The 13,755-nt window shown below is 41.3% G+C and overlaps 1 protein-coding gene across 1 annotated transcript; it reads right to left on the bottom strand.

The window, feature by feature from the left end:
- Positions 1 to 1,821: 1,821 nt before the first annotated feature.
- LOC140463952 (programmed cell death 1 ligand 1-like) lies at positions 1,822 to 13,488 on the bottom strand. Its single transcript, XM_072558446.1, has 7 exons — positions 13,022 to 13,488; positions 11,402 to 11,488; positions 10,988 to 11,311; positions 9,465 to 9,752; positions 8,819 to 8,956; positions 3,186 to 3,214; positions 1,822 to 3,103 (listed from the first exon to the last, which is right to left on the bottom strand). The coding sequence occupies exons 1-7, from the start codon at positions 13,026 to 13,028 to the stop codon at positions 3,074 to 3,076; spliced, it is 903 nt and encodes a 300-aa protein (XP_072414547.1). The 5' UTR covers positions 13,029 to 13,488; the 3' UTR covers positions 1,822 to 3,073.
- Between the last annotated feature and the right edge of the window lie 267 nt (positions 13,489 to 13,755).

The raw sequence follows: 13,755 nt of genomic DNA, 5'->3' as shown, positions 1-13,755 counted from the left end.
TTGGCCCGTTTGATCAAGAGGAGAAAGCGAGAACTGCAGATGCTGGAGATCAGAGCTGAAAATGTGTTGCTGGAAAAGCGCAGCAGGTCAGGCAGCATCCAAGGAACAGGAAAGTCGACGTTTCGGGCATCAGCTGCCCAAAACGTCGATTCTCCTGTTCCATGGATGCTGCCTGACCTGGTCCGCTTTTCCAGCAACACATTTTCAGCCCATTTGATCCAAAGTGCTCCCCCACTGACACCTCAGTCACCTGTTCTGCCTTATTTCCCAAGAGAAGGTCAAGTTTTGCACCTTCTCTAGTGATTACATCCACATACTGAATCAGAAAATTTTCTTATACACACGTAACAAATTCCTCTCCATCTAAACCCTTATCACTATTGCAGTCCCAGTCGATGTTTGGAAAGTTAAAATCCCCGACCATAACCACCCTATTATTCTTAAAGCTAACTAGGATCTCCTTATAACTTTGTTTCTCAATTTCCAGCTGACTATTTGGGGATCTGGAATACAATCCCAATAAGGTGACCATCCCTTTCTTATTTCTCACTTCCACCCAAATAACCTCCCTGGATGTATTCCCAGGAAGATCCTCCCAAAGTACAGTCATAGTGCAATCCCTTATTGAAAACACCACTCCCTCTCCTCTCGTGACCCACCTTTCTATCCTTCCTATAGCATTTGTATGCTGGAACATTAAGCTGCCAGTCCTGAACCATATCTATAATCACTATGAGAACCCAGTCCCATGTTCATAATCATGCCCTCAGTTCATTTGCCTTCCCTGTTATATGTCTTGCATTGAAATAAATGCAGTTTAATTTATCAGTCCTACCTTGTTCTCTGCTTTGTCCTTGTCTGCCCTGACTGTTTGATTAATCCTTTTTCCAACTGTACCAATCTCAGATTGACCTCTTTCCTCACTATCTCCCATAGCACTGGGAGTAATCCAGATATTACTACCCTCAATGACCTCCTTTTTAAATTCCTGCCTAACTTCCTATATTCTCCCAACAGAATCTCATCCTTTTCCATTCCTATATCATTAGTTCCAATGACGTCCTACTGGGCCCTCTCCCCCTGGAGAACATTCTGCACCCTCTCCAAGGTATCCTTGATCCGAGCACCAGGGAGGCAACATACCATTCTTAATTTTCACAGTTGGCTGCAGAAATAACTGTCTATGCCTCTGACTAGAGAGTCCCCTATCACAATCAATCACTTGAAACCCGATGTACCCCTCATTACATTAGAGCCTGTCTTGGTAACAGAAACTTGACTGTTTGTGGTACATTCCCCTGAGAGTCTTTCACCCCCTTCATTTTCTAAAACAGAATACTTGTTTGAAATGGGGATAGCCACAGGAAACTCCTGCACTAATTGTCTATTCCCCCTACCTTTCCTGGAGTTAACCCATCTACCTGACTGTATATGTTTTTTCTCCCTTCCTATAACTGCCATCTATGATACCCTCAGCTCCTTTAAGTTCCTTATTGCCTCTAACTGCTGCTCCATCTGATCCATGCAATATGATAGGATTCGCAACCAAAGACACTTCCTGCAGACATAATCATCAATAACATGGAAACTCTCACTAAACTCCCGCAACCGAACGGAAGAGCACATTACTCCACTAAAGGCCATCTTTACACCCTAATAATCCAGAGATCCAGAAAATACCACCATCTCATTGCTCTAAAAGACATACTGTTCCAGGCTAACTTAATACTTATGGCTTATATTTTTAAAATTTAATCAAGAGACAGAGCTCAATAAAACATACAATCAAGAAAATCACTGTGGTAGATTTACAGCAAGGCTACACATAAAAACTATGCACTTATCTGTTCCTGTGCTGTGAGCTCTCCCACACTGGTTTCTCTAAGGTCATCTGTGAATTCTGTGATTTGTCAATGTTTCCTAGATGCACTCCGATGTCCGGAGATACTTGAACTCAAACAGCAAAGGCAGTAACTGTGCAAATTCACTGCTGTGTCTGACAGTAGTATTGGGTTCTTTCTCTGGCCATGTGGTTGCTGCCTTTGTCTGTCTTGAAGGAAATGGTTGTGGCAAGGTGATCTTGATGTAGAGATGACTATCTTGCCTGATCCTAGCACTCAATTCACCACATTGTTTACAGCCTGATAAGATTTCACCTGTTCATTATTAAACTTCATGAGATCTACATTTTTAAAATATTTTCAGTTAGCATGAAACAAATCAATTAATACTTTACAAAATATATTTATGTGTTATTCAGCTAAATCAGATTTAGACGAAAGCTGTACATATATTCACTTCTGTCAAGTAATAGTTGGCACATAATGGGGTTAAGGTAATGCAATATGTTGGAGAACAATATACATCAACCTGTTCTACATTAGATTGATTTAAAGTAATTAGTGTACAAACATAATGATCAGTGTTTACAATTCAGAAAATACTGAAATCTCAGTTTTCCAAATTAATTGCCTGCAGCTACAATGTCTCTTAACCCAGTTGAAAAATACAATTCAACAGTCAAAGCCATTCATAGTATTTCTATGATCAAATCACAAATATATGTTTACTAATATATTTCTGTGATCAAACCATAAATATATATACATCTGTATTAAAAAAAAGGAGCTGAAGATATTTTCTTTCAGCACACTGTAATTGATCCAAAATTTACATCAGCTGTAAAATAGGGATCTTCTTCATAAAAGGCAGCCCAGATTGAAAGTCAAGTTCTTTAGCATGTAGCTTTTGGATACCAATGCTGCGTTAGACCGATGGTGTTCACAAACAACTAATGTGAAGCATTGTTTCTTTACAGAGAAAAAAATTAGTGAAGAGTTCAGCTCAGTCAGGTGTATTATCCTGGATGAGAACTGCATTCAAAACTGCAGTTTCCAGCTGATCATAATACAGGAAGGGACAGTTTGTGAAATAACTCATGAGGTTTACATTCATCTTCCATCATTCACATATGATACGATGTGATTGATATTTCATATCACATTTTCTTAAAGTTGTCACCATCAGTAGACTTGTTGCAAGTAGAAACAAGAATTAGTCACCACCGCTCCTATTAAACATCAGTCATCTCATCAATTGTAATCTGTTAAAAGAAGAAAATATCTTTTATAAAAATTGCGATAGAAGACTATCAAAAATGTGGAGATATTTGTAATCACACTTACCATTGGTTTTTGAGATTCTCTTCTAATTTCTGAAAGTAAAGTAATCCAACAATTAATTCATTGTTTCTGGCATATAACATAAACTGCTGCAAACATTTGCATTTCATTAATTCTTTTGGTTTCAAACTCAATCATAGAAAAGGCAGTAATCTCTGGATGATCCCGATAATATTGTCTGGTATAAAAAATTCACAATTTACCAAATTAATATTTGTTTAATTTGCCCTGCTCCTTTGTCTAATGATAAAAATAATTTTATAACTAAATGGATCCAAAATAGTTGCAACGTATAAAGTTTCAGTCCTCTAACTTTACTAGGAGGCTACAGTACCATAATGACTGCCCAGCAATTTGGCAGTTATCCATTCTTTATCACAATGTGAGAATTTGATGTTAGATTTTGCTTTAAAGAGACTAGTATCAGTATAGGTAACTGAGAGGCTTCAGTTATTTTTTAGGTCTGAAGGGCCTGTACTGCACTGGAATGTTCTTTGTTCTATTGTTCTAAATGCCCAATTTGGAAACTAATGGATTCCTGGGAAAGGAAGTTACAGAACTAGATGCAACCCAAGTAGCACATCGGACTCTCTCAGCGGAGCAGGTAACGGCTGTCTGATGGTGTTTTTTTAAAGTCGCGGTATAGTCCAGTTATTTTTTTTTAATGGCTAAAATTTAAAGTTGTTTTTAAGCGCCTAGCGGACCCGGAAGCTGGTGTCACGCTAGCTTACTTGGGAAGGTTTTTTTTTATTATAAAAGCACGCAGGTGAGGAACCCGAGGCACTACAGGGGTAGAGCCTCCCACCCACCCTCCTCCTCTAACCTAATAATCCGACCCATTGTGATAAGCAGGTAAGTGCTGCATTTTGCTTGTTTGTTTCTTTAGATCTAGTTTTTAAAGTTTACCTTTTAGAGGGATGGCAGCGAAGGCAGTGCAATGTTCCTCTTGCAACATGTATGAGGTGAGAGAAGCCATTAGCGTCCCTCCTGATTACACTTGCAAGAGGTGCACCCATCTCCAGCTCCTCCAAGACCGTGTTAGGGAACTGGAGCTGGAGTTGGATGAACTGCGAATCATTCGGGAGGCAGAGGTGGCCATAGATCAGAGCTTTAGGGAAGTAGTTACTCCGAAAGTTATAGAGAGATGGGTGACAGTGAGGGGGAGTGGGAGGAAGCAGCCAGTGCAGGGACCCCCTGCGGTCATTCCCCTCAAGAACAAGTATACCGTTTTGGATACTTGTGGGGGGGATGAGTTACCAGGGGTAAGCAAAGAGGTTCAGGCCTCTGGCACGGAGCCTGTCCCCGTTGCTCAGAAGGGAAGGGTGGAGAAAGGTAGAGCGATAGTTATTGGGGACTCAATAGTGAGGGGCACAGAAAGGCGGTTTGGCGGGGGCAACAGAGACTCACGATTGGTATGTTGCCTCCCAGGTGCACAGGTACGTGATGTCCCTGATCGTGTTTTCCGGGTCCTTAAGGGGGAGGGGGAGCAGCCCCAGATCGTGGTCCACGTTGGCACCAACGACATAGGTAGGAAGAGGGGTGAGGATGTTCGACAGGCTTTCAGGGAGCTAGGTTGGAAGCTCAGAGCTAGAACGAACAGAGTTGTTGTCTCTGGTTTGTTACCCGTGCCACATGATAGAGAGTCGAGGAATAGGGAGAGAGAACAGTTAAATGCGTGGATACAGGGGTGGTGCAGGAGGGAGGGATTCCGGTATTTGGATAACTGGGGTTCTTTCTGGGGAAGGTGGGACCTCTATAAACAGAATGGTCTACACCTGAACCTGAGGGGCACCAGTATCCTTGGGGGGAGGTTTGCTAGTACTCATTGGGAGGGTTTAAACTAACTCTGGCAGGGGCATGGGAACCTGGAGTGTAGCTTTAGGGTACAGGACCTTGAGTGTAGGGAGGTTAGGAACATGGCATCGATCTCGAAGGAGGGTGCCTGTAAACAGGAAGGTGGCTTGAAGTGTGTATACTTCAATGCCAGAAGTATAAGAAATAAAGTAGGTGAGCTTGCAGCATGGGTTGGTACCTGGGACTTCGATGTTGTGACCATTACAGAGACGTGGGTAGAACAGGGACAGGAATGGCTGTTGCAGGTTCCAGGGTTTAAATGTTTTAGTAGGGTCAGAGATGGGGGTAAAAGAGGGGGAGGTGTGGCATTGCTTGTCAAGGATAATATTACAGCAGTAGAAAGGGTGATGGAGAAAGACTTGCCATCTGAGGTAGTTTGGGCGGAGGTTAGAAATAGGAAAGGTGAGGTCACCCTGTTAGGAGTTTTCTACAGGCCTCCTAATAGTCTGAGAGAAGTAGAGGAAAGTATTGCGAGGATGATTCAGGAGAAGAGTGAAAGTAGCAGGGTGGTTGTTATGGGGGGACTTTAACTTCCCAGATATTGACTGGGAAAGCTATAGCTCGAGTTCGTTAGATGGGTCGGTGTTTGTCCAATGCGTGCAGGAGGGTTTCCTGACACAATATGTAGACAGGCCAACAAGAGGTGAGGCTATACTGGATTTGGTTCTAGGTAATGAACCAGGCCAGGTGTTAGAATTGGAGGTAGGTGAGCACTTTGGGGGCAGTGACCACAACTCGGTGACTTTTACTCTAGTGATGGAGAGGGATAAGTGTGCACTGCAGGGCAACAGTTATAGCTGGGGGCAGGGAAATTATGATGCGGTGAGGCATGACTTAGGATGCGTGGATTGGAAAAATAGGCTTCAAGGGAAGAACACAAATGATATGTGGAGATTGTTCAAGGAACAGCTAATGGGTGTCCTTGATAAGTATGTACCAGTCAGGCAGGGAGTAAAGGGTCTTGTGAGGGAGCCGTGGTTTAACAAGGAATTGGAATACCTTGTGAAAGGGAAGAGGGCGGCCTATGTAAAGATGAGGCATGAAGGTTCATTTGGGGCGATTGAGAGTTATAAGGTAGCCAGGAAGGATCTAAAGAGAGAGCTAAGAGCAGCGAGAAGGGGACATGAAAAGTCCTTAGTTGGTAGGATTAGGGAAAACCCAAAGGCTTTCTATAGGTATGTCAGGAAGAAAAGGATGACTAGGGTAGGTATCGGTCCAGTCAAGGATAGTAGTGGGAGGTTGTGTGTGGAGGCGGAGCAGATCGGTGAGACACTAAATCAATACTTTTCATCAGTATTCACTCAGGAACAGGACATTGTTGCCGATGTGAATACTGAGTCACAATTAATTTGAATGGACGGCTTTGAGGTATGTAGGGAAGAGGTGTTGGAAATTCTAGAAAGGATGAAAATAGATAAGTCCCCTGGGCCTGATGGCATTTATCCTAGGATCCTCTGGGAAGCTAGGGAGGAGATAGCGGAGCCATTGGCCTTGATTTTTATGTTGTCGTTGTCTACGGGAATAGTGCCAGAAGACTGGAGGATAGCGAATGTGGTCCCCTTGTTCAAGAAGGGGAGCAGGGATAGCCCGAGTAACTATAGGGCAGTGAGTCTCACTTCTGTTGTGGGCAAAGTCTTAGAGAGAATTGTAAGGGATAGGATTTATGAACATCTGGATAGGAATAATGTGATCAAGGATAGTCAGCATGGTTTTGTGAAGGGCAGGTCGTGCCTCACAAACCTTATTGAATTCTTTGAGAAGGTGACCAAGGAAGTGGACGAGGGTAAAGCAGTAGATGTGGTGTATATGGATTTTAGCAAGGCGTTCGACAAGGTACCCCATGGCAGGCTAATACAAAAACTGCGGAGGTATGGCATTGAGGGTGCATTAGAGATTTGGATTAGGAATTGGCTGGCTGGAAGGAGACAGAGGGTAGTAGTTGATGGTATAGGTTCATCTTGGAGCGCAGTTACTAGCGGTGTTCCACAAGGATCTGTTTTGGGACTATTGCTGTTTGTCATTTTTATAAATGACCTGGAGGAGGGGCTTGAAGGCTGGGTGAGCAAGTTTGCGGATGACACGAAAGTCAGTGGAGTTGTGGACAGTGAAGAAGGATGTGGCAGGTTACAGTGGGATATAGATAAGTTGCAGAGCTGGGCAGTAAGGTGGCAAATGGAATTCAATGTAGCTAAGTGTGAAGTCATTCACTTTGGTAGGAGTATCAAGAAGATGGATTACTGGGCTAATGGTAGACTACTTGGTAGTGTGGATGAGCAGAGGGATCTTGGTGTCCATGTACACAGATCTTTGAAAGTTGCCACCCAGGTAAATAGTGCTGTGAAGAAGGCATATGGTGTACTGGGCTTTATTGGTAGAGGAATTGAGTTCCGGAGTCCTGAGGTCATGTTGCAGTTGTATAAGACTCTGGTGCGGCCTCATCTGGAGTATTGTGTGCAGTTTTGGTCGCCATATTATAGGAAGGATGTGGAGGCATTGGAACGAGTGCAGAGGAGGTTTACCAGGATGTTGCCTGGCATGGTAGGAAGATCGTATGAGGAAAGGCTGAGGCACTTGGGGCTTTTCTCATTGGAGAAAAGAAGGTTTAGGGGAGATTTGATTGAGGTGTACAAGATGATTAGGGGTTTAGATAGGGTTGACAGTGAGAACCTTTTTCTGCTAATGAAGTCAGCTGTTACCAGGGGACACAGCTTTAAATTAAGGGGTGGTAGGTATAGGACAGATGTTAGGGGTAGATTTTTTACTCAGCGGGTTGTGAGTTCATGGAATGCCCTGCCAGTAGCAGTGGTGGACTCTCCCTCTTTATGGTCATTTAAGCGGGCATTGGACAAGCATATGGAGGTTATTGGGCTAGTGTAGGTTAGGTAGGCTTCGGTCGGTGCAACATTGAGGGCCGAAGGGCCTGTACTGCGCTGTATTTTTCTATGTTCTATGTTCTATCGATGTAGTTCACTCTGATTTGCCCTCTGAGTCAGCTTAGCAACCCAGTCATAGGTATTAAACTGCAATTAGCAAGGCCCAACAGCATCTCATAGCAACTCACTTTGGGGAATAAATGCCAGATTTTCCAGTGGCACAAACAAGACATTTTTGTTTGAAAATGCTTACTTCCTTCTATATTTTCCTTGCCCTAATGAAAACATCTCAAGTTTGAAATTTAGTCATCTTCGATATTCCAAGATACAAGTCACACATCTTTTTCTGTGATTTTCAATGGATAGAGCTCAACAGGTTGTTTTCCATAGCGGTTAGTTTGAGTCACCTGAACATGCTTGCATCTTAGAGTCTTCTTTGTGGGAGCTCAGGAGGAGTCAATGTGCGGCTTATTCATTATTTATATATTACCTATTCTTTCCTTCATCAAAGATTGTAACTCATTAGGCAACATTCAGAGCTGGAGTTACCTCTACATTTCAAACTATTTGGTAAAATTATTCAGCAAAACATTTCCTCATCAGTGATGTGAGGATATTTGCTTTCCAGTAATTCAGCCAAGTGCTTATGTAAATCATTTAGTATTTGCAAGAGAATTAGAATGATGGACAGAATTTAAAACTATTTAGAATGTTAGAGGTTCCATTACTTTTTTTTAGACCTTGAAACATGAATAGTTGGTACATAATGGGGTCAAAGTGTATTGGTTCCCTGATTATAAGCGTATTTGAAAGAAGGGATGATTAGAAGTTTGTAAAGAAAATTATTATGTCATACGTTATGTAATAATCATGAGTTTTTAAAGGCGCCAGAATCCAAAACCATCTTACTTGGATCTGATCTTCTCTTAAATTGCAGAACAGCAACGATTACTAATGCAACAAAAAGTAGTGCCATAATCACAAAGACAACTACATTTTTCCTTTCCTCTCCAATACTCTCAGCAAAGGTAAGGTTTTCACGACAGACTGCAACAGAAAACATGGGGAAGAATTAACTAATTAATCAAATGCTCCATACTTCAGAACTTAAAAATTACTAAAATGAGACTAAAAGTTGAAGCTTTTCATCTTGTACCCATTAGAACTAGGATGCAATAAAAAAAACTGTAAAATGAGACTACGTTTTATATAGAATGAAAAGCCAGTGCTGATTGGTAGGGTCATAATTGCCCTGGAGACGCAGCATAAACAGCTAGTGGTCACTCTTAATTCTCAGATCAGCCACATAGATTCTGAGTGGTCTGTGAACAACCGTACCCCCAATTATGACTCTGTTAATTAACAAAGGCAAAGTTGACCTTTAAACAACACTGATGACAATGACTGCGATCATTTAAAAATAATGTTCCCACAAAATTTTCAGTTTAAAATAGTTATGTATATTAAATATGATTCTTGAGAATAAATGAAACATATTAATTCTTTCAACATCTACTTTTCAATCTCCTTTCAAGAATAAATGTGGTGAACTAACTTGAAACCTTTTCCTGGTCCGCATATAGACTGTCTTCCACATTCCACATGGCACAAGTATAAACGCATTCTGACACTTCTGTTTCTGCTTTCAGTTGAAGAGTACTGGTGATTTTGTACAGTCCCTGTGGTGTTTCTTCACTACTAGTATTAGCCTGGGATGTGAGGTTCTTTGTTCCATTGAAGAACCAGTGCATCTCAGCCTGTGGATATCCAGTTGCTTCACAAATAATACTTCCTCTTCTCGTTGATGAGAACATTTTTGGGACCATGGTCATGTGGTATGGAGCTAAAAAATGATGATTGCATTATTATTAGTGGAATGAGATTTGCTTCATACTTCAGATTTAGAAACTGAATTTGAGTTTTACCAGTTGTCAGAGTGAGATCTTCACCTGAAATTACTGAGGTTAGCCTGAGCCTCTTGGAATTCTCACCCAATATGCATGATGTAGAGGAGCCAGTGTTGGACTGGGATGGACAAAGTTAAAAATCACACAACATCAGGTTATAGTCCAACATGTTTCTTTGGAAGTACTAGCTTTTGGAGCGCTGGTCCTTCATCAGGTAGCTACAGAGGCAGGATCATAGGATGCAAACAAATCTGTTCGACTGTAACCTGGAGTTGTGTGATTTTTAACTTTGTTCAATAAACATGACCATTACGCCACTCTCACCATTGGTTTAGCCAGCCATTTTCAGGCACAGTTTAGCAGCAAAATGATATTGTTGAAAGGGTGATTATCATTCATTCCTGGGTTGAAGGGCTTATTTTATGAAGCAAGTTCAAACTGGATAAACCTAAGCCCATTGCTGTTTAGAAAAGTGAGAGGTGACCCTGTTGAATTTTGTTTTGGTTAGGTTTGGGATATGTTGAATTTTTTGAAGTGTTTCTCACCATGAGACCTAACGGGTTTTCTTGCAGTATCTTAGTAAACTCATCTTATTCAACAGGTATCCTGCTTTTGTGGCATCACAAACATTTGTTTCCTGCCCCACTGTAAAATACACTTTCCTGTCCTATGATGGGAAATTGCCTGAATTGAGCTAACGTTACATTAATGGAGTTTAGGAGAGTGAGAGGTGATCTCATTGAAACATAGAAGATTCTGAAAGGACTTCACAAGATAGGTGTAGAGAGATTGTTTCTGCTAATCAGGGGACCTAAAACATGGAGATACAGTCTCAGAGAAACTAATTTAGGGTTGTCACGAGGAGAAATTACTTTATTCACAGGGTTGTAAACTTTGTAAGGCTTCTTCAACCCTTTCCCAAAGGGTAGTGGCTGCTTCATTGTTGAATACATTTAAGACTGACAGATTTTTGGGGAGCGAGCAGGGAAGTGGAGCTGCAGCCCAGGAACAAGCACCATTGTACAGAATAGTGGAGCAGGCTTAATGCCTAAATCATTTATTCCTGCCCTGATTCACTTTTAACATTAGATCAAAACTGGAATTTGTTACAAAACACTTGCAACCAACTTTCTATAATGAGAACTATTGGGAAAAGAATACAGTCACCTACCTTTTACCTTCAATTCAAATTGAGAAATTCTGTGACCAATTGTTGTCTGCAAATAATATTGATATTTCCCACTATCTGCCACCTGTGTGTTCTGGATCATCAGTGACATATTTTGAGATCCTGGATGAAGTAATTTAATCCGACCTTGTACTTCATTGACACTTTCTTTGTAGTTAAAAACTTCTACATTTCCATTTTTTTCCATTTTAAAAAGTACAATCTCTTTCAATGTCGACTCCCATTTTGAAGTTGCTGTGCACTGTATTTTAGTGTCTTCATTAAATGTTCCTGTCACTGAAGACTCACAACTTAATTCCAAGAAACCTGAAAAACAATATTTTGATTCACTCACATACCTTCAGTGAGAATAAGTGTTCAATAGAGCTATATGTTGAAAATCATCTTTGTACTTACTATCTGCAAATGATGGGATGATGCAGAAGATGACAGGAAGGAGTCTTATTGTATGGTATGAAATCATTTCCAGACTCAGTTCACCTACTTAAAGATAAATCAGAACACACATTATTCTAATCTAATCTGAATTCACTTTATTTATGCATCAGACTTTTGTCATCAATGACATGCAGCACTAACAACAAATCCATCAGGTATATTTTCTTTGCTAGATATGTTTTGAATGTTTTTAATTATTATATATTAGTGTAAAACATACACACGTTTTGTGGTGGATGGCTAACCACTCTCACAGCGAGGATTCTGGGATGTATGACCAAGCAAACAGTATAGCAAAGGACACTGCAAAAATACCAAGGCTGCAATCTTGACAGGGTGGGCTGTATTTGACTGGATTGCAGATCTCCACATCTGCTGAGTGACATTTTAAGTCCACAGTGTGTGTCTTGTTTCCAGGACCCACTCCCACTCCTTTAGCAGCCCCTGTTTGACAGATTTGGCCTTAGATTGGGCAGGAACTTGACAAGGCTGCAGCAGTGACTCAGAGCCTGAGGTTGTTCTATTCTGGACCTGAGGATGGTCTGATCCTGGATTGGATATCCTGCCTCCACATCCTGTGCTGGAATGTCCAAATCCAAATAACTATCAATCATTGTGCAAGCCCTGACATGTAGACTCCAAATTTGGTGATTCCCACAGCTATTGCTGTAGTGTCAGTGAAAGATAAATGAAAACCCTGAATCCATCACAACTGAACTGATAATGCAATTCTGGTGAAATCGGGGATTAATCTCGAAGTTGCCCTGCTCTCTACTGTTCATCTATAGACAAAAGATTCGTGAGCAATCAGGAAGGACTTGTTGAGACGTCCTAAAGCATTTGTAGTTTAATCTTAAATTGAACAACCTTTCCATATTTCTAAGTTGTTATATTGCTGCCTGATCTTAATAGTTTTTCACCCGGGACATCTCCGGTGTCTGGGTGATATGTGCCAATGGTTTGGGTTTTGTAAATGTCTGCATGAAATGACCAAATCCTGCTGGACAAAGTCCGTTTCTGGAATTATGAGAGAATTGTAGCAGACGGGAAGGATTAACTCCGTGTCTCTCTCTCTCTCTCTCCAGATACCGCCAAACCCGCTGAGTTTCTCTGGCCTTCTCTGTGTTTGGTTTCGGAGGTTTGGTGCACACTGCTCACAGTGAGAATGAAATCCATCAGGAATCTATTACTTTTTCCACTACGAAGCAATCAGTGGCATTGCAGATTACATATTCCTCACTGGGGGGGACCCAAAGGACAAAAAAAAAACTACATTTAAGGGCGTCCCCATTGTTTGTAGCTGCTCATTTTCCCATACAGAGATCTGCAGTGAAATTCCGAATTGTTTTATTTTTTTCGTAAATTCGTTTTTTTTTCGTAAACTCCGTAAGAATTGCGACAATTGAATTTAGGATTCTTACAAAAAGAAATCCGTTTCTATTTCTGTTTTGTTTCAATTATTTCTTTTAAACCAATCCTTCTATCTCTACTCAGTTTCTGCAACTACATCCACATTTCACACACTTCACACAACTTCACATCAACAAAAGAAAAGTCCATAGTTTCTGAATAACCTACTGTCCATTTACTGCAAGCTTTGCTGTTGTGGAGATCCAACCAGCCTCACCATACCGAAGTTCGAACTGATCCAAGGAAAATCACCATTTATAATGGGACGTGTGGCAAATTCTGTATGATCCAGGGGTATCGGCGCAAAAAACAGCTACGTTCAGGCCTCCATGTTGTCTTGTGTGAGTGTGAAGTCTCCTGCTGCCTGTCTGAGATCGGGAAAGAACACAGATGCCGTCCCCTCTTTTAGTTTGGCTCGTGAAAACACTTTCTGTTTCGAACTGACTGGATCCCCGGAGGCGAGTTGACATTTGCCAAGTTTCGATCAGCGGGGACCGGACTTTCCCCCAGCGACACCAGACCAGCCTGCAACTTGGATGGAGATGGAAAAGAAGGAACAGGATAGACCATTGCTTCCAGTGTGTGTGTGTTGATAAGATAATCTCCTGTATTAAATTATGCACTATAGTTTTCAAGTCTTTCAAAGACAGTAATGTTTTAATATTTCAGGATGAGTCAACTTTCCTGCAGAACACTAGATGGAGTATAAACCCCATTTCTCCAAACCATGAGATGAAATAACGCTCATCCATAGGCAGGGGAGAAGAGCTCAATCTAAAATTTGTTGTCGCTCCTGCTCCAGAGAGGTCCACTAACATCCCTGAACGAGTTTAACATTTTTAAACGGCAATTGTAGCTTTTCCCCTGAAGTTAATTTATTATTCTCTTTCTCTTGATATTGC

This window comes from Chiloscyllium punctatum, chromosome 39, assembly GCF_047496795.1.
Source record: "Chiloscyllium punctatum isolate Juve2018m chromosome 39, sChiPun1.3, whole genome shotgun sequence".
In the NCBI taxonomy this organism is placed as follows: domain Eukaryota; kingdom Metazoa; phylum Chordata; class Chondrichthyes; order Orectolobiformes; family Hemiscylliidae; genus Chiloscyllium; species Chiloscyllium punctatum.
This window is presented reverse-complemented; position numbering and strand designations above follow the sequence as displayed.

Coding starts and splice junctions, on each gene's coding strand:
- LOC140463952 (XM_072558446.1), bottom strand. Junction 3,215..8,818: donor TAAGAGAAGATCAGATCCAA/GTAAGATGGTTT, acceptor CTTTACTTTCAG/AAATTAGAAGAGAATCTCAA. Junction 3,104..3,185: donor GAGAATCTCAAAAACCAATG/GTAAGTGTGATT, acceptor TTCTTTTAACAG/ATTACAATTGATGAGATGAC.